At 41.5% G+C, this 21,430-nt stretch overlaps 2 protein-coding genes across 3 annotated transcripts in view; both read right to left on the bottom strand.

Moving 5' to 3' along the window:
• The window catches only part of LOC308087919 (H-2 class II histocompatibility antigen, E-S beta chain-like), a 662,842-nt gene that overhangs the window by 379,853 nt on the left and 261,559 nt on the right, over positions 1 to 21,430 (bottom strand). The gene's annotated exons all lie outside the window — the stretch shown is intronic.
• Positions 1 to 21,430, bottom strand: part of trpm3 (transient receptor potential cation channel, subfamily M, member 3) — a gene marked incomplete at both ends in the record, with an annotated part of 344,779 nt that overhangs the window by 162,972 nt on the left and 160,377 nt on the right. For both annotated transcript variants that reach the window (XM_080432157.1, XM_080432158.1), the window contains one exon: positions 9,126 to 9,205. In XM_080432157.1, coding sequence (XP_080288283.1) covers positions 9,126 to 9,205 — 80 coding nt within the window. The remainder of the gene's footprint in view (positions 1 to 9,125; positions 9,206 to 21,430) is intronic.

Genomic DNA, 21,430 nt, shown 5'->3' with positions numbered 1-21,430 from the left:
AAAAAAAAGTCCTGACCAACGTGAAGGGGACTGTGATGAATGCAATTAGTGTTCATTGAGTACACCCTTGCAGTATCCTAGTCAGGCAGGGTTGTTATATAAGCCTGACCAGCTGTACCTATTGTGTTGATTAACACAGTAAACGGCAGAAGCCAAAGAGAACTGTGTGAGTTCAAGACAGGGACGGCCACTTGACTCCTCATACACAGACAGCTACCGCCTCCATCGCTGACAAAAACTCCAACTGATGTTAGCTGTTCATAAACAATTTACTCAGGACTTATCTTCAATATGGGCGGGTGGTTCCATCTGTACCCTCCTCGCGGAGTTAAATTTAGGTTCAGGGTTCGCGAGGGGTTGATGGGGTCGCCAAAAAAAGATCCCTCATAATATGGGGTCGTGGTTTTAAAAAAGTTTGAAAACCGCTGATCTAGGGCCTCGAATGGATTGGAATCATGTTAACTTTAACATGATTGATGAATTAAACCCTTTCTATCACCAGCAGACCTTGAAAAGGTAATTCACGCATTCATTTCATCACGTTTGGACTTCTGTAACTCTTTATACTCTGGCCTCTGTAAAAAAGCAATTTCCCGCCTCCAACTGGTACAGAATTCAGCTGCAAGACTACTAACAAACACTAAGAAACGTGATCACATTACACCCATCCTAGCTGCACTTCACTGGTTACCTGTTAGATTCAGAATAGATTTTAAGATTTTACTGATAACTTTTAAAGCCCGGCAGGGATTGGCCCCCAGCTACATCAAAGACTTGCTGGCCCCCTATGTACCTGGGCGCAGCCTTAGATCCACAGGTAAGGCTCTCCTTACAGTCCCTAATTCTAATCTCGTCACCCGGGGCGATCGGGCTTTCGCATTCCGGGCGCCCACGCTTTGGAATGCCCTGCCCATAGAGCTGAGGCTAGCAAGATCCGTGTCTTCTTTTAAATCACTTCTAAAAACCTACCTTTATGTTAAGGCCTTTTCCTAGCTGCTTTGCCTTGTGCTTTTGGGTTTCATATTATCAGCTTTTAATTGCTCTTTCTTCATTATTAATTGTTGTAATCATGTGACCTACTGATTATGTGTTGCTTCTATGTATGTTGTTTTAACCTGTGTGGTTATTATGCTGCCCTTTTACATGTAAAGCACTTTGTAACCTTGTTTGGAAAAGCGCTATATAAATAAATTCATTATCATTATCATTAACTTATGTATAAAAATGTATGGAAATAAAATATCATGAGGCCCCCTGACTGTTTGAGGCCCCAGGCGGCCGCCGAACCTTGCCTTCAGCAAAGCATGGCCCTGAGTGGAGTAAAGGTACAATATTTGCCTTTGAGATGTCGTGGAGTAGAAGTAAAAGTATTGAAAATTGGAAATACTCCAGTTAAGTCAAAACACCTCAAAATTGTACTTAAGTACAGTACTTGAGTAGACGTACTTAGTTACTTTACACCACTGATTAATGGGTTATTATTCGTCGTGGACACTCTGGTCACACTCTTCCTCACAGTGGAAACGACCGTGTTTCTCCAAAGTCTGTATATGACGGAAACTCTTGTTGCAATGCTTACAGTGGTAAGGTTTAACACCAGTGTGGATACGCTGGTGTGTCTGTAGGGTATCTAACCGACTGAAACTCTTGTCACACTGTTTACAAAGGTAAGGTTTTTCTCCAGTGTGAACACGCTGGTGTATTCTCAGACCTTCATAGAGACGAAAACTCTTGCCACACTCTTTACAGTGGTAAGGTTTTTCTCCAGAGTGAATTCTCAGGTGCTTCTGTAGGCCATGTGGCACATTGAAACTCTTGTCACACTGTTGACAGGGGTAAGGTTTTTCTCCAGTGTGAATACGCTGGTGCGTCCGTAGGCCATGTAACAGATTGAAAGTCTTGTCACACTCCGTACAGTGGTAAGGTTTTTCGCCAGTGTGGATAAGCCTGTGTAACTTCAGAGTTTCTAACCGACCGAAACTCGTGTCACACGTTTTACAGAGGAAATCTTTTTCTCCAGTGTGGATATGCAGGTGTCTCCGTAGGCCACTTGACAAACTGAAACTCTTTTCACACCGTTTACAGAGGAAAGGTTTTTCTCCAGTGTGAACACGCTGGTGTGTCTTCAGAGTTTCTAACCGACCGAAACTCGTGTCACACGTTTTACAGAGGAAAGATTTTTCTCCAGTGTGAACAAGCTGGTGTGTCTTCAGAGATTCTAACCGACCGAAACTCGTGTCACACGTTTTACAGAGGAAAGGTTTTTCTCCAGTGTGAACAAGCTGGTGTCTCTTCAGAATTCCTGACCGACTGAAACTCATGTCACACTGTTTACAGAGGAAAGGTTTTTCTCCAGTGTGAACAAGCTGGTGTGTCTTCAGAGTGTCTAACCGACTGAATCTCTTGTCACACGTTTTACATGTGTGGTGGTCTTTCCCGTGTAAGTCAGTCGCGGCTGAGTTTTGGTATGATCTTGGTTGGCCCGTGGGGTCCCTTTGTTCCTGGCTGGCCACAGAGCTGAACATTTCAACCTCGGCTGGTTCATTGTCAAAGCTGCTGTTTTCCATGGACTGTGATCTGGACGGATATATGTCTTGTCTTCTCTTCTCTTCTCTTCTCTTCTCTTCTCTTCTCTTCGAGATTTGTCCTTCTATATTTTCTCTTTTCTCTCTCTTCTCTCTATCTCGATACTGTATATCCCTGTCTTTCTCAGCTGAACTGTCTTAGTAGAGTATGGCTGTGGACACTACACCACTTGGTTTTACTCAGACTAAATCCATGTATAAAGACACACATCTTATATAGGCAGACCAGAGCTCTGGTGTGATGTCAGACGCAACACAAACCGTTGCCAAGCATTCCTGCCTACAATGATTCATGCAGACACCGTTGCAATCGGTGCATTGATTCCCAACTATTTGAATTTTAACACTTGCATGACTAAGCTATCAATATGACCGATTTTGAGAATTTAAAGTGGATTATCTTCTCTCATGAAGCTCTGAGAAAGTTCCCCTTTCATGACTTTTCCTAAATATTTGTTTCAAATCATCTCCGTTTTTTTTTTCTTCTGAAACGTATTATAAATATGAAATATATACCATATATACCATCCCAACCGTTATATTTCGGCTAAATTGACCGCTCTCCCCCTCTCTCCCCCAGGCAAGAGCAGTTGACACCTCTAGACCCCCCGCAGAGCGGCCCGTAGACGAGCTGCGCAGCGAGTCTATGCGAGTCTATGTTGCCATGTCTGCTTATTATAATCGACTTTGGGCTTGTTTTTCACGTCTTTCTATTGTTATTAATATTATAATTATATATATAATTACATTATAATGGTAATACATTTCTACTCCACTACAGCTCAGAGGCAAATCTTGTACTTTTACTTCACTACAATAATTTGAAAACTTTAGTTACTAGTTACTTTGCAGATATAAATATCTTTTCATACTTGTTTAGATTAGAGCTTCATGCATTTTTATTAGGTATATATTTATATAGAAAGGTCTAACCAGGGACTGGTGTTGCAAATTAGCCTCGGCTATTACCCCATTCATGCCACATTGTTTTCTCAGGGCACAACGACGCATGCAGTAACATTTTCATAGACCTGCTTATTTCTCTCGCAAAATTTGGCGACCCATTTTCCACTTTCCCTTTCACTGCAAAGCGGTGGAAAAAGATAGGATCTACAAGCATACAGCTTGTCACGCAGCAACTGTTTTATGCTTGAAGATCAGATATTTTGCGCAGGATTGAGCACTTTTGTGGAACATAGCATTGTGTTCACTAGTTGCACTGAGGGAGGAGGAGAGGAGACGCGTTTGTCAGCGACGTGGACAGCTGATAGAATGAGAGCTTTACGCTCAGACAATAATGTGAATATTATTATTATGAATAATAATAATATAGGTTTGTCACTGGGTTGTTTACAAGTTACTATAGTTCGCTTGCTGCTACTAAATTTAAAGCAGCATCACATGACGGTCATATTATGACATTATGGCATTGTGTTTTGTTCTCCACATCGATGTAGCGAAAATTTGTCCATATCACCTCTTCTCTTTCTCCCGAGCCCCGTGCAAAGCATTTTACCGTTTTATTTTGTAAAGTTTCGCTCTGAAATCTGAATCCTCCTGCCATTCATTTGACGGTGGTGTGACTCTGTGTGTGTGTGTGCGTGCGCGGCTGCAACTTTAAAAGGGGGTGTGTGTGAGTGAGGAACAGCATGCCCTGCGCTGCGCATCAAAGGAGACAGGGAGTGACAAAATCATATAATAAATATATGATATAATATTTCGTCTCGTCTTTGTTCGTGAACTAAAATGACCATAGATTTTAGTCCAGTCTTTATTTAGTGAACTACATTTTCGTCTCGTCTTTATTAGTCAACGAAATTGCATAATGATTTAGTCCCAGTTATTGTTTATTCATATGGGTGGTGGTCTCGTCTCGTCTTCGTCCTTTGAAAAATGTGCGTTGACGAACATATTTCGTTTCGTTTTCGTTTACGAAATCAACACTGCATGGAAGTAAAAATGAGATCCCCACATACACAAATCACAAATCATGATGACATATAGGAGACAGATAGAAATACACACTAGCCTACTGCTTCATGTCTCACTGTTTTCTGAGGGCACAACGCATGCAGTAACACTTTCATAGACCTGCCTGCTTATTTCTCTCTCAAAATTTGGCAACCCATTTTCAACTCTCAGCTTTTTAGAAGACAATGGAACCCCCCACTGTTTGGGGGAGAAAGTGTGAACTAGTCTGGAGCAGAGAGGGGAGACAGTGGCCAATAGGATAGCCTGATTTGGGGATCAAAATGATCTTTTTTCAGGCTTGGTGGAGGAGAATGAAACCTCAGTCATGCGAGTGTTAAAGACTGCCACAGTCCCATAGTTCACACAATCTGGGAACCCATCGTCAAAGAAAAGGAAAAAACAGCATTCGCTGCTGTTTGTTTTCCTTTGAATTTGATTCTGGGGGGACCGCCCAATAGAATGTTTATAACAGGATGCTGGCCAGTTTGGTCCGCCCTCAGCCCTTCTCTTCCTGCCGGGCGCCTATGTTTTCATTCCCACTGACAACATTTCTCCCAAGGAATGTGGACGCTATAGTCAACAAGCTTTTCGCTAGCGTACTTAGAGTTGCTCAATTACACAATATTGAATAATGTAAAACCTCTTCAGCACATTTGTTTGAAGTATTTCACATTTGTTGAAGTACTTTCTAATGTGTTAACACATTAGAAAGCGAACGCACATTATGTAAATCCAGCCCACTATATTTGATTGGGTAAAGCGCGGCTTGCTTCCTGATCTAAGGCCAATGTTCACACGTTCTGAATGGCCCTCCCGACAGATGCAGTAGCGCAGCTCGGAATCTGTTCTTGAGAGATTATAGTTCACGTTATCACGTTTCTGTAGAACCGAGAGGGCGTGGTGCAGAGTCGTTTTGATAGGCAGTCGTCCAGAACCGCCGATCCAACCGATTTGCCCATAATACACATACTGTAGAGAACGTTCAGGGCATACTTGCCAGCATTAGCCATGAATGAATACCACGGTAAGGTAGACCGCGGCAGGATGCCCGGAAACCCATATAGTGGGATAAATGATATATTCAGTCTCGACCTTTAATGACCTATTCGATCCCAACGTCCCTATATATAGAGATCCCCATAAATGGAGACGATCGACCTAGCTCTGATATCAGAGAACCCCTCCTGGAAACTCCATATATGGAGATAACTGAAACGTCCAGGACTGACATCATAGTCCCAGATTTGGGCATAACTGACACAGCCCGCTCCATATATGGATATGCCTGACACTACCTGACATCACCGTAATGACATCAAGGCCACAGCTAACAGTATTATTATTATTTTTTTATTTTATTCTATTAACATTTTTTTAAATTTTTCCCAAAAAATATTAAAAATAAATGAAAAAAGTAATCAAAAAAACACGGTCTCCTCACGTATTAGGAGGGCAGGATGAGTCACTAGAACCAAGGACGGGTGTTTTTCATGAATCTAACATGTTAAAAATGGAGTTTGAAGTTATAATGGGTTTGTATAGGAAGGAGGCGTGTCTGATAAAATGAATATCAAATATCTAAATACTGAATCAAGCAACTTAAAAACTGTCTGCGGGGCTGACAAAAGCCTGAGTAGACGATAAAATGACCCAAAGTTTTTTGGAAAGTGAAATATCCCTCTAACTCTTCCCAGAGTAACAAGCATAGCTGGCCTTACAACCCAGTTAAGCACGGATTACATACTAGGACGACTAACTGGCCTTACAACCCAGTTAAGCCTCACAGTGGCTCTTGAGTCCGGTTTTAACCGACCAGCCGATTATCTGTTGTACCACATACACATACTATTCAGGATTTTACTTATACAGTACTAGAGGCGGACATTATGTCGACATGTTGTGAGCTTGTAGATTGGCTATTTTCAGCAAAGATTTTGTGAAAAAAAAGTAGTAGTCCAAGTATTGAGCCCTGGGGCCCCCCGGTCAACAACATAATACAGGTTTTACAGGGGGGGGGAATTCAAATCTACAGTAAAAGTACAAAAGTATTGGTATCGTTTCATGTATAAAATGTATACAAATGTCTACAAGCTCACAATGCGACGCATTGTGAGCTTGTAGATCGGCTATTTTCAAATGGCCGAAATATATATATAGGGCTGAAGTGGTTAATGTATGTTTTGTAATAATAATGAAAATCTACAAAGTAACTAGATTCTAACTACAGTAGATTCTAAGTAAAGTAACTAGTAAAAATAATTGGAGTAACAGTGGAGTAAAAGTGCAACATTTGCCTCTGAGATGTAGTGGAGTAGAAGTAAAAGTAGAGAATTGGAAATGCTCCAGTAAAGTAAAAGTACCTCAAAATTGTACTTAAGTACAGTACTTGAGTAAATGCACTTAGCTATACTTTACACCACTGCCTTTCCGCCTCCGCAGGTCTGCACTCCCCTGTGCTCACTTATCATACAGAGACTGTTAGGTGGAAACCTTGTATATCGTTGCTGTTAAAATGAAATAACCTTTTCATGTTATTACATTGTAAATTAATGCCCCCTATTTCATCATACTACAGCGTCACACAAAATAATCAAAAGTAGCAGATCTGCAAGCTCGAAACGCAGCACAAATTTTGTAGATCTGCTACTTTTGCTATTTTTGAATTTCAATGCTGAAATGTAACAGTTTTGGACATACGAGGTTTAGAGACATCCAAAACCCTCAATATTTATTCACCTGTTTCCTAGGCTTTTCACTTCCTGTGTGTTTTCCACTTCCTGTCGATTTGATCCAATGAAATCAAATGAAACTGGTCAGATGACTAATGATATCCAATGAAATCCGACAGGAAGTGGAAAACACACAGCCTAGGAAACAGGTGAATAAAACCCACACACACTTTTGCTTTCAAACATTTTCAATAATAGCAAACATTGCAGATCTACACGCTTACAAGGCGTCACATCACAGCGCGTCGTGTAAGCTTGTAGTTTGGCTATTTTTGATTTATTAGGCGTGACACTTTTGCACAACAAAGTAAGGAATCAATATATGAAATAACGTAATAAAAGAAAATTGAAATACAGAGATAAAAGGTTTCTGCCCGACATAAATTATATCCCACCCAGCATGGATGGATTATGAAAATGGGCCCTGTGCACAAAATCACCACGGTCCCCTCAGCCAGCTACCAGAACGCAACTGCGTGTGCACGATAGCACAAATGCACATGCAGATACAGCATGCAAATTATATCCCTTTTGCCATGTTAAATTCTTGCCATTGAAGGTCTGTTTTGTTCTTTACATGTGTAGCCTACAGCACATTAGTTATTGTAACGCTGACTAACTTTTGTTGAGAATGGAGCTCTGGTCCAGACAGAAATCAATGGCCGAGTCACATTCCCCCCAAAAGTTAGTGCTGTACCCGAATCAGAATTGAAAAGGTCGAATCAGATTCGGGATTTTAACAGAGCCATATGAATATTGAGCATTTTAAATCAATATCGTTGATTAAGACAACTAACTACATGACGGCAGACAGTTTGTTTTAATTGACGACAATGCAACAGACTGTGTGCAGACTGTGTTCAGTAGTTCTGAGCACAAGACCAGGCAAGTTAACCAGATGAGATAATTAGACTCACCTGCTGCCACGGAGCCAAGGTCCAAAGAGAGAACACACTTCCAAAGTGTCTACATTGTGTAAATCCCAAGCTCATGGTTTTCTTATCGTAAATATGAAGTTTTGCCAAATTCTTGCGTTTAATCCAGGTCTGTTGTTTTGCTTGTCAAGTGGCTTTAATAGAAATCGGATTTGCTCCAACAACTGGGAGGCTTTCAAAATAAGAGTGCGTTTTATTTTACACAATTGAAAACGTGCAATGTCACTAGACGACAACACAGGTTTTATTTTGACATCTGCCTAGTGGAAGTAGATGAAATGGACCGAGGGGTCTCCGACTGACTAATCAAAAGGTTGATTTTCAGGTGGAAAGTGCCAGGGCCCCCTTGGCTCCAGGGCCCCTGTGCACGTGCACAAGCCATAATCCGCCCCTGTGTCCCAGATGTGAATTCTGCACAGCACTGTTTGCACAGTTGAATTAACGAGGTGGCACGGTGTCAAACGGGCCTCTACTTTAACACCAGATATATGCCAGGTCTCTTGGACAGCTCAGCTACAGCCACAGCCTCAGGGCTCCGTGATAGAATAATGATTTGTTTGGGATCTCTCTCTCTCTGCTATTTTTGAACTTGAATCCTGAAAAGTAGCATTTTTGGACCTACAGTACGTGGTTTCCACCCGGCAGAGACGATATATCCCTCCCTAGACCCCACTTTGAGACCCCCTGGTGCCCCCTCCTCAAGGACCCCTGGGGGTCCCCAGCTAAATTAGTTAATATATAGCGTCACATTCCTTTTAGCCACTTTAACCATACTTTATACTTTGGCTATATTCAAAAATAGAAGATATACAAGCTCATAGCGGGTCACTCTGTGAGCTTGTAGATCTGCAGATTTTTGAAAATGTGTTCAAATCTTTGACATGAACAGCTCTCATATTACTCACCTATGGGGGTCTTTGGTGCTCACTATGATATGGACACATTCTCTCTTGCTGAACGCTCTCTCTATCCACGACTTCTGTGCCTGGAAGGAAAAAGAAGAGAAGAGGGTAAAAGTCAGTCAGATGTCATGGCGAGGCTAGAAACATGGCAAAATGTGCCAGAGGCCTGGCTTGAGGAGGAGTACAGAACCCACACGGTAATGGGCTGTCTGACTCCTCTGACTCCTCATCCAGGAGAGGCTGTTACTGTTACAGTATAGTGAGAGGAGGAGACAGAAGGTTGAGAAGACTGTGTTCCTCCTCTCACCCTTCAGGAAAATGACAAGGTGTTCCAACTTTAACCCATTGAGACCGGGACAGTATCTGTGTCATTTTAAGATTTATTTGGCTATTCAAAAATTGCAGATCTACATGCTCATAGCGCGGCACAGAGTGCTGTGCTATGAGCTTGTAGATCTGCTATTTTTTTTTAAATCGTGAAAATGTGTGCAAGTCTTTGAATGTATATGTTTTAAAGCGAACATTTGTCAAATATATTTGTTCCAGGGACTTCCAGAAGCAAAGATTTGAGTTAAACATGTTTTAAAAAATATATATATATTCAAAGATTTGCACAAAATGTTCAAGCTTTTTCAAAAATAGCAGATCTACAAGCTTGTAGCGCGGCACTCGGTGCCGCGCTACGAGCTTGTAGATCTGCTATTTTTTAATAGGCCAAAGTATAAAATAATGGTACGTTCCCGGACTTAATGGGTTAAGGTGTCATGAGCTGCCAGCTATTTATTTTTCTCCTCCTTTTTCTCCCCAGTTTATTTAGTTTTGTAATATCGTTCACACTGCCTGCTGCCTGCGTCTTTTCACCTGACACTGAGGAGTTTCAACACATTCTCACAAAACAGACGTCATGTTAATGATGATGACTTGTTGGGGGGGTGGGGGGGGGGGGAAATAACAGAGCTGCATGTATATGATACATCCATGATATTGTAGTTTGTTTTTCAGGTTACAAACTACAGCAGGGTAAAAAAAACATTGCAGGCTGCATAACACTGACCTTAAAGTACACGGTGATGTAAGCAACACAGCAATACTGTCTATCATGCTAGCACAATAAAAAAAAAACAACGAGCAAGGAATGCATTAAGTGTGGTGACTGTTTGTCAAAACAACCGCAGTGTATAAGCCACACACATCTCCTCCTACAAATTTAATTCAGTGTGAACATAAGCCGGGATAAAACACTTCCCCACCAGCAATGAAAATAAATGACAAGAAGGGTGGGGGGAGGGGGTGTATCAAAAGCAGAGACATACTGTATAAACCCCCCCTCACCAAATCCAACCCTGCTTACATCTGAGCCACACCGAAAATCAAGCGCAGATGCAGTGTTGTCAGATTGCTTTTAAACATGCCCAAATAAGCAACTATGCTTGAGAAACGAGCCCCAAAAAAAACAACTCGCAACTACCATTATTTACAAGCAAATTTACCGAAAAATAAGCCCAAAGTCACTTATGATAAGCGGACATGGCAACACTGCACAGATGCATGGACAGCAGGTACGTGCACGCTAGGGTGGATGATTACACTGATAAAGCCATAGGGTCTATATACTGTACATGGGGACCACATGGACATGTACAGTAGGAGTCCTTGTTACACAAGAAGACAAGGATAATGTGTTGCCGTTGGGAAGAAATCTTTCAGCTTTTTTCCCACAAATGAATGCCCTACTTTGTCGTATGATAGTATCGCGCAAAAGTAGTGAAAATAGCGGATGTAAAAGCTCTCAGCGCGCCGCGTCGTGGTGCGTTGTGAGCTTTAAAACAGTTAAGTCCGCCTGTGTTTTTTTTTTATGAATATAGAACCAAATGAAAAGCATTAACAAGAGCTTGTGAATAAATGATAACTTCACTGGATCCACTGGAACACAGTTTATTTTTTTTGCCATTTCCTGAAAAATAACGGTTTTGGACATACAAGGTTTCTGCTCGACATACATGTACAGCGGCGATATGTTGAACACACAAGCGGTGATTCACTGTAGGAAAGACTTTCTGTGAGCTCATAATATTATGGCCTGAAGACTGACATCATCCAGGGTGAGGCAGATTATCAGCTCTAGCTGGAGGCAGTGGTGGAAAGTACATTTACTCAATTACTGTACTTGAGTACAATTCTGAGGTATTCTTACTTTACTAGAGTATTTCCAGTTGTCAGTAATTTGACTTCTACTCCACTACACCTCAGAGGCAAATATTGTACTTTTACTCCACTACAATTATTTGAAAACTTTAGTTACTAGTTACTTTGTAGATTTTGATTATTATTACAAAACATACATTAACCACTTCAGCCCTATATACATTTTGGCCATTTGAAAATAGCCGATCTACAAGCTCACAATGCGTCGCATAGCGACGCATTGTGAGCTTGTAGATCGGCTATTTTCTAAAGATGTTTATACATTTTACACACATGATAACTTGTGAAACAGGACATTCTGCATAATGAGTACTTCTACTTTTGGTACTTTAAGTCATTGTTTTTACCAATACTTTTACTCAAGTATTTTTTTTATTCCGGACTGAGTATTTCTACATTGCAGTATTGATACTTTTACTTGAGTACAAAATGTGAGTACTTTTTCCACCACTGACTCACATGGCCTGAAGACTGGCATCATCCAGGCTGAGGCAGATTATCAGCTCTAGCTGAAGGCTTCCCCCTCAGGAGACTAATGGCGCTAAACTGGAGATGAATGATTATGCATAGCGTTGCTGTCGGGCAGAAACCTCTTATCTCCATATTTTAACTTGTTATGTTTTTCCGTAAATTAAGGCCCTACTTGATCATACTACAGCGTTACATAAAAGATTCTGCAAGCTCGAAACGTGGCGCGAAGCGGCACGTTTCGAGCTTGTGGATCTGCTGTTGTTTTTATATTTGAATCCTGAAAATCCAATGCGATCCACTTTATTTATAGAGCACAATTTAAAACAACAGTGTTGAACCAAAGTGCTGTACACTAAAAAAAAATACAGAGAGCAAAAAAACTATTCACAATTAACAGGACAACATATAGACACAAAGCCTAGTGGAAAACAACAACTCTCAGACTGAATTTTCAAACGCCAAGGAGTACAAGTGAGAGTTTTAAACAGGATGTAAACACAGGCAGGGTTTGAATCTGTCTTGAGAGATTAAGTGCTTAATAACTCTTTTGCACGGGGGTTTATCTTGATACTTTCAATTTCACAGCGCAGGAAGCAGGGATGTTTTGCTCGACATGATGATTAACATCTTTCCGTTTCCATTTGTTGTGTTTGTCTGAAAGCACAAGCCGTTCGCTCAAAACTGAAGCAATCAGATCATGATGTTCATACCTGCAAATTAACCTCGCGTGATGATGTCAACCGTGTGGATTTTACTTTTCCTTGTTGCATAAACTAGTCTATTGAGCTGCATCTTAAGAACACTGTACTGTCTTGTACCTATTCTGTGTTGTGTTTTTATTTTCTCTCCTGCTCTCCTCTCTCTTAAAGAGGTGGTGCCATGGTTTTGCACTTTTTCTGTTTTTCATGTGTCTATGAACTTCATTAAGCCCCCTGGTGGTGTTTTTATGGAGTTTTATGTCTTCTCTGACTATTTTGAGTTTCTACCTGGAGGCTGAAACCTTGAGGGTGAAACGTGCCAATAGAAAAACAGCCCTTTAGTGACATAGTAAAAATATACCCTCCCCCTCATTATCATAACACAACAGGTGTGGGCATGAGGAGGAGGAGGGACTAGGACAGGTGGGTGGTGCTAAGGTGGTGGAGGAGGTGCTAAGGTGAGAACCAGGTATACTTAATGAACTGGAGGCGTGTCCACATAAAAACATAATTTTAACAATTTCTGTATATTTTTGGAAAAAAAATCTTCCTCCTAGTACAACCAATATACCTGATGATTATGTTTTAGGGGGGGAAAAATCACTGAAAATCACGGCACCCCGTCTTTAAGTTCTAAAAGAAACAGTAAAAGATAGAGAGCAGTGTTCATTTTGACAGCACATTTTGATTTAGTTTTAGTCGTAGTCTTTTGAATAAAATTCCATTTAGTTTTAGTCATATTTGAGTCATCTGAAATGTTTTAGTCTTTGTCTAGTTTTAGTCGACTAAATATCAAAAGATTATAGTCGACTAAATCTACAGTTGATATAGTCGACTAAAATGTATGTTGGCGGTGCCTTGATGGCGTCGTAATGCCAGATTTTACACTTGGTTGCGTGCTGAAAATAGCCGATCTACAAGCTCACAACGTGTCGAAAAAATGCGGCGCGTTGTGAGCTTGTAGATCTGCTATTTTCAGAGCGCAACCAAACATAAAATGACTTGTCTTTTAGTTCTACTGGATCTCTTCTCCACTAAAGTCCCTCACTAACATTTTAGTCTAGTTTTTATTTGTTGACGAAATTGTCAATATCTAGTCTTAGTTTTAGTCACCGTAGCTTAGTTTTTATTTAGTTTTCGTCAGTGAAAAAAGGTAGTCGACCAACATTTTTCATCATAGTTTTAGTCGACAAAATCAACATTGCCCCCAGGGGACCCCCCTCACGTCAAACGTTTTTACATTTTGGTCACATTCGTCCCAAAAAGTCCCTTTGGGAGTGAGAGTGTGTTGTTGGACACAGACCACAGCGGGACAAAGGCAGCGCAGCGTGGAACTAAATGAAAGGGACATGGCGTTGTGTTTGGCTCTGGGAGAGTTGACCCAGCTCCTCTCCCAGTCCGGCATGCCGAGGCGGGGCTGCTTGTTCAGGGCTTTACCGCCATAACAACACACCTCCCTCTGTCCGTCCGTCTGCCTGGCTGGCCCTGTGAGCCCTGTGGGCATGGCCACAAAAATAAAAGAACACCGCCAACACTTACCCCGACACCAGACTTCCCGTGGTTAAAGGGATAGTTCACCCAAAAATATATAAATATCTCCTACCGGAACCGACACAAAGGAGACTCTTCGTGTCTCCTTCCGGAAGCGCTGCTGGTCATCACATTATTGGTCTCCATGGAGTGACTAATCGATAGAAAAAAAAAAAGTCATTTTGGGGGGGAACTATCCCTTTAACTATTACTATTGTGCAGGGGGAGGGGGTGTGTGGGGGCCGTCATTTGGAGTTCCAGGGGATGGTAATAGGCTCTATGGACAGAAGCCATATCGGAAATAAATTTGGGACTCTAGGTGTTACCAATTATACTAACTAGAGATCACATCTAGATGTTTTTTCCCCTTGAGTGGTCCTCCTCTCCTCTCCTCTCCTCTCCTCTCCTCTCCTCTCCTCCCCCTCCTCTCCTCTCCTCTCCCCTCTCCACCCCCTCTCCCCCCCTCCTCTCCTCCACCCTCCGCTCTCCTCTCCCCTCCCCCTCTCCTCCTCTCCTCACCCCTCCACTCTCTTCCCCCTTCTCCTCTCCTCTCCTCACCCTTCTCCTCTCCTCCCCTCCCCTCGTCTCCTCACCCCTCCCTGTCCTCTCCTCTCCTCTCCTCTCCTCTCCTCTCCTCTCCTCTCCTCTCCTCTCCTCTCCTCTCCTCTCTTTTGGTACTGTGGCTAACATGTAGTAAGAGATGTCAGAGATGTAGACGTACAATAGCTCTGCACACACGTCATGCCAAGTCCGGCATGAACGTTATGCGAAGCCCTGCCAATCAATCAGTCAAGCTGAGGGTCTGATTGGCCTATCAGGGAAGCCTTCTCTGCACCCACGTCATGCGAAGCCCTACCAAGTCAAGCTGAGGGTCTGATAGGCCAATCAGGGTCTGATCACTGATCAAGGTGGGGTAAGAAGCCTAAATAATAGCCAGAGCTCTGATCAATAGTCTGTGTTTGGAGGCAAGTGGAGAGATCCTGTGCTGACCAACCCCGGACATACTTAGGAGGCCTTGTCAATTATAGTAGTATATATATAAGATAAGATAAGGGAACCAGGAGACCTGGTACTGCCAGACCCCTAGTGGTTGAAAGATCAGAGCACTAAGTCACGCTAAGCTTGGCCAATCAAAAAGAGGACAGAAGACAGACCTCTTTTATGCCCATGTATGGACGAAAACGTTTGGAGAGGGGGACCGACAAAGCCTCATGTAGGCCCGACCCCCTGGGTCTGGCAATAAGATAAGATAACAAGGCTCTGTTCCATTCTGGTCAGACAGAGTCAGGGTGCTGATAATGTGCATGTTGGCTCACTGGAAAGGAAACACTCTGCTCCACCAGTGCGTCTCAAATTGGGGTCTAGGGACCCTCATGGTTCCCTGAGGGGGTTCCAAATGGCCCCTTACGGGTGTGTAACTCTGAGAGTGTACAAATGTACACTCTCAGAGTTATGGGGGTCCTTGAAATTAAATAAAAGTCTGAGTACCACACTGTGTTACTCTAAATGGAACAAAGCCTTCGTTAGTATAATTGGTAAGACCTGTGAAGGAAGTAAGGAAGAGGCCCGATTTCTTTCCAATATGGCTGCTGTGCATGAAGCCTATTGTGTCCACTCCCTATAGCATTAAAGGACCACTTCATCCATTTTCAACGTACCTTCATAAATTCGCTCCTCACTTGTTCTGACAGGACATCAGAAATGTCAGAGGGATCATTTTGAAACCTTAAGATACACACGAACACGACATCCTTGATCAACTGTATTTCATTGCCGTTTCTTTCTCTCTGACTTTTTATTTTCCCTCCTTGTCATTCTCTTTGCCTCCTCTCTGGTTGCGTTGCATATTTCATGATATCCCACTCATCTCTCTCTCTCTCCCTCTCTCCCCTCTCTCTCTCTCTCTTATGAGATTTGACATGGTATAATGAGATGGCACACGGCCTGGCACCCATGGTGTAATTAAGATGTGGCACCGAGGCACACACAGCACCCGTCTGGCACAACATAAGAGCACAGTGGAGTGCGTGCATGTGTGTGTGTGTGTGTGTGTGTGTGTGTGTGTGTGTGTGTGTGTGTGTGTGTGTGTGTGTGTGTGTGTGTGTGTGTGTGTGTGTGTGTGTGTGTGTGTGTGCGTGCGTGCATGTCTGTGTCTTAGCTGCCCATACTGTGATGATATTGGCTGCCAGTGTGGGCTATTTTAAAGGAGTAGTTCACCCCAAAAATGACTTATTTTCTATCAATTACACACCCCATGAAGCATTGCATTCATGGAGATTTTTCTGTTTTTGTCGCATTCCTAAGCCAATAATTAGATGAACGGCGGTCTCTCCGGTAGAAAAGAGAGATTATTTTTGTCTCCTATCGGATACATTAGCATCTTTCCGCCGGTCATCAAATTATTGGCTAAACTAAAATATATCCATGATTTCAATGCTTCATGGGGTGTGTAATTGATAGAACATAGGTATTTTTTGGGGGGGGGTGAACTACTCCTTTAAAATAGCCCACACTGGCAGCCAATATCATCACAGTATGGGCAGCTAAGACACAGACATGCACGCACACGCACACGCACACACTCCACTGTGCTCACATGTTGTGCCAGACGGGTGCTGTGTGTTTCTCGGTGCCACAAATTCAATGCTTCATGGGGTGTGAAATTGATCAAAAATAAGGATTATTTTGGGTGAACTACTCGTTTAAGTACTTTTGTGGGACACTCTTGTATGCTGAAGAAGGAATTTCATTTACAAAAATAAATAAATGATTGAAATATGGAGAATACAAGGTTTCTGTCAACAGCAACAGTTTCATGCATATAAAGTTTCATGCATATAAAAGAAATATGCAACTGGTCCCATCGCATACAAGCTCACATCGCGTTGCAGCGTGACACATTGTGAGCTTGTGGATCGGCTATTTTAAGTACTTTTGTGGGACACTCTTGTATGATGAAGTAGGACTTTCATTTGCAAAAATAAATAAATAATTGAAATACACTGAGAATACAAGGTTTCTGTCAACAGCAACGATTGTATCTATTTATGTATTTTATCCCTCTGTTTTTGTTTGTCTGTTTTCACCACTGCGTTGCCAGAGTCCCAAAGGCAATTTCATGCAAATATAATGGACAATAACGTTCTCTTATCTCATCCCGAGGACACAATCTTGAAAAGAAAAATGGCCCATGCATATGAGATTTGCAATCTCTCTACGTGACTGATCACATTATGATCAATGGCATTGAGCGCTGAATTAACAATGCTGTACACAATGGAACACTACTCAATTACTTATGAGATCATCGCATTCTGTACTCTTAATGTGAATTATTCATCCACCCATAAATAATACATTACAATAAAATTGACATATCTTACAATACATGCACCGAATCTCTGTATGTACGTATGTATGTACGTACGTACGTATGTACAGTATGTATGTATGTACGTATGTATGTATGTATGTATAGATGTATGTACGTATGTATGTCTCTAATCCACGTATCTCGAGAACCGTTCAACCGTCCGACTTCGACCGTCCGACTCCCTTCGACACCCGAGGGAGTGCAGTGCCCAATTGATTGCCATGACAACCCCAGCCTAAGCTTGATTCGTCAAATTCCCCACACCTGTCAAATTCCCCCACACCTGTCATTTGATTACTTTTAGTCAGTCCACTTTCCCCCTCCCCCTCGATATGTCCATGTCCATATGTGGGCATGACCATATATGGCCATATACTGATAACATCAGGGATCTCCATATATGGGCACAAAAGGGACACAGACAGGAGGTTACAATGGGTACTCTGGCATATAACGGGTATTGCGTCGTTCCCAACTTGCATCATTCTGGAGTAAGCGGGGCACAGGTCTAGTTTATTACATAATGTGTGTTGTAGTAAACAAGGGGTTAATGAGAAAATGCTGCCGTCATAAAATACACAGGTTTCATTTAAAAGCAGTGGTGGTGGAAAGTAACTGTAGATTTACTTAAGTACTTCAAGTACACTTTCCATTGCAATCAGAACTGCAGACTCACTCCCAATTGCAATTTCTTTAATTGTATTTCGTAAGACGGCGCTGTAACTAACTCCAAGGCCGCCTCATTTCCCTTGAGGCAGCGATAAAGGTCTGTCCTATCTAATATTTTTAATCCATTAGGACCGGGAACGCATCTGTGTCATTTTAGATTTCTTTGGCTATTAAAAAATAGCAGATCTACAAGCTCATAGCGCGGCACCGAGTGCCGCACTATGAGCTTGTAGATCTGCTATTTTTTTTTTTATCTTGAAAATGTGTGCAAATCTTTGAATATATATAGATTTTTAAAGCGAACATTTGTATGTCAAATCTTTGCTTCTGGGGGGTCCCTGGAACAACATAATTTGATATGGCGTCAAATACATATCTAAACATGTTTTGTAAATCCTAACAGTATGTTGCTATATCAGTGGTGCTCCAACTTTTCCATGTCAAGGACCCCCAAAATGTTATGTATTTGGCCGCGGACCCCCATCTGAAAATATGTTGTTCCAGGGACCCCCAGAAGATCGGAGTTAAAAATGTTCGCTTTAAAACATTGATATATAAATATTCAAAGATTTGCACAAATGTTCCATGATTTTTCAAAAAATAGCAGATCTACAAGCTCATGAGCGCTATGAGCTTGTAGATCTGCTATTTTTGAATAGCCAAAGAAATCTTAAAATGACACAGATGCGTTCCCGGTCTTATTGGATTAAGGATACTAATTATTAGACAATTAGCACAAAGCCAGTGGCACAGCTGCTGAAACAGACACCCGTCCTGCAGTCATTATGTTTTATATATTTCAACTGCAGGGTTTGCAGCAAGGGCGGCCAAGCTGGTAAATAAGATAATATTACTCACATGAGTTATGAGGAGGACTATTTGTTTGTTATTAGGTGTCTGCTGCCTAATGGAGGATGAGGTATTTATATGATCATTATATGCTGTCGGGCAGAATAAACCTTGTATCTCCACGTTTGCTTAATGGCTTAAGCCCTACGCACTTCTTTGTACAACAGGGTATTAAAGAACAAAATTAATAACAATGTTGAAAATGTAATAGATAAATAGATAGCATGCTATTTAGACAGATATGCTACCATGATGATACCAGGTTCATTGTTTACATGGCATCCTATAGTTTCAAACTAAAGTTAACATTTTTGATAGTATATTGTTTAGACCGATGCTAGGTTATCAGTGGTGGGAAAAGTACTACATTTCTTTACTTAAGTAAAAGTCCGGTAATCAAAATTGACTTGAGCAAAAGTACAAAAGTATTGGCATCAAAATATACTTTAAGTACCAAAAGTAAAAGTACTAATTATGTAGAATGTCCCATTTCAAGTTTTCAAAATGTACAAAAATCATTCAATCGCGTTGCGGCGCGTTGTGAGCTTGTAGACCTGCCATTTATACAGCCGAAATATATATAGAGCTTAAGTGGTTAATGTATGTTTAGTAATACAAATCTAAAAAGTAACTAAAGTTTTCAAATAATTGTTGTGAAGTAAAAGTACAATCTTTTCCTCAGAGATGGAAGTATCTACAGTAAGTAGAAGTAAAAGTATTGAAAATCTGAAATACTCCACTAAAGTAAGAATACCTCAAAATTGTACTTAAGTACAGACAATACTTGAGTAAATGTACTTAGTTACTTTACACCACTGCCTGTTATCCTATAGTTAGTATATGAGGCACTACACTGTCTCTCTGCATTTCATGTGTGTGTGTTTACCTTGTTAAGTCACTCTGGATAAGAACATCTGCTAAATGCCTAGTAAATTGTAAATTGTTATAAATCAACGAATCATACACTGTCAGGACTCACCTGAGGTGGTTAGGGAGTCGCATTGCTGTGCTCTTCCTGTCTTCATAATTAAAGTAGAAGTCATGATTCTCACATGATAAAAACATCGGAATCTAATTTTTTGGGAGGATCAAAGCTGTCCAGAGTTTTAGCCATGCCAGACACACTGATCGGCCTGGAGGCTAACACCACACTGCCTCTGTCAGTACTGCTGGAATGTGTGTGTGTGTGTGTGTGTGTGTGTGTGTGTGTGTGTGTGTGTGTGTGTGTGTGTGTGTGTGTGTGTGTGTGTGTGCGCGCACACGCGCGCGTGCGTGTGTAAGCCACCGCTGGACGAGCTTCAACCAATTTCTTTCTCAGCCTGCTTTGCACTCCGTTTCATCTCTGAACAAAGCACCTACCTAAACTAGACCATTATCTTTTTAAACACCCAAACATTACTTGAATGTTCATTAATGTGCAATTGTCCCGTCTAAATAAACAAATTAAATATGTGAATGCCAATTCAATCAACTGAACATGATCTCATGTAAACACGCTGGATTTAGATATTAGATATTAGCTCATTTCCACCTGTCGTCCCCACAGGACTATTCCTATTGTACTCATTATGCAGTTTTCATAACGAGTTGCATATCCCATTTCACAAGCTTTTTTGTAGATCAGCTATATTTGAATAGACAAAGTATAAGGTTCATTGGTTAATACATGTTTTGTAATAACTTGTGACCAAAGTTTCAAAGTAATATAGTCAAAAGTGCAATATATGCCTCTCTGATGCGATGGAGTACAAGCATAAAGTATTGCAAAAATGGACATACAGTACTAATGAGTCGCGCTTGGCACAGACATGCGCAGAGCAGGTTCTGTCAGGGAACTCATTGCAGTTTTTGGCGGCCGACCATTGGACCGCCTCAGCTCCACGTTCACATCCACTCATCACTCATTTCATTCTCAGACCTGTCTATTTAAACTGGAAGTTTGCACTACTCATCCATCCTGCTTGCTTTGGTTGCTGCTCATGCTGTTGCTGCTGCTCTCACCACTGCTGTCTTGCTAAATGATTGCTCCTCCCCCTCCACCACCCCAGCTACCACCTGTCGTTTTGGATGTGCTGTTTATGATTCAGAGTGTCTATGGTTGGGAGATGTGCTTTATCAGAGTACCTAAAAGCGGATCCAATTCATCGCCAAACCATAATAAATATATTGCTCATTTTATATTTTAAAAAAAATATATCAACATGAGTCCTTTATCCATTCATGAGTTGTCCTGACAGAACTCATGTAAAGTAAAAGTTACTCAAAAGCTTACTTGAATAGGTATCAAAGCTGCACTACGTAACTTTCCTGTTCGACTGGGGAGAAATTGAAGTTTGAACTTCAGGGTCAAAATTCGTGTCAAACCAGACACAGGATTTTGTGTCCAACCTAGAGACGGGATCGAAAATGTCTCAATAGAAGAGCAGGGAACTAGATTACAACCACCCCAATTGTATAACTCTACATACAGATTGGACAAAATTACATTTTATTCACACACACAGAAATGAAGC

This window comes from Gymnoscopelus braueri, assembly GCF_963280865.1.
Source record: "Gymnoscopelus braueri genome assembly, chromosome: 7".
In the NCBI taxonomy this organism is placed as follows: Eukaryota; Metazoa; Chordata; class Actinopteri; order Myctophiformes; family Myctophidae; genus Gymnoscopelus; species Gymnoscopelus braueri.
This window is presented reverse-complemented; position numbering and strand designations above follow the sequence as displayed.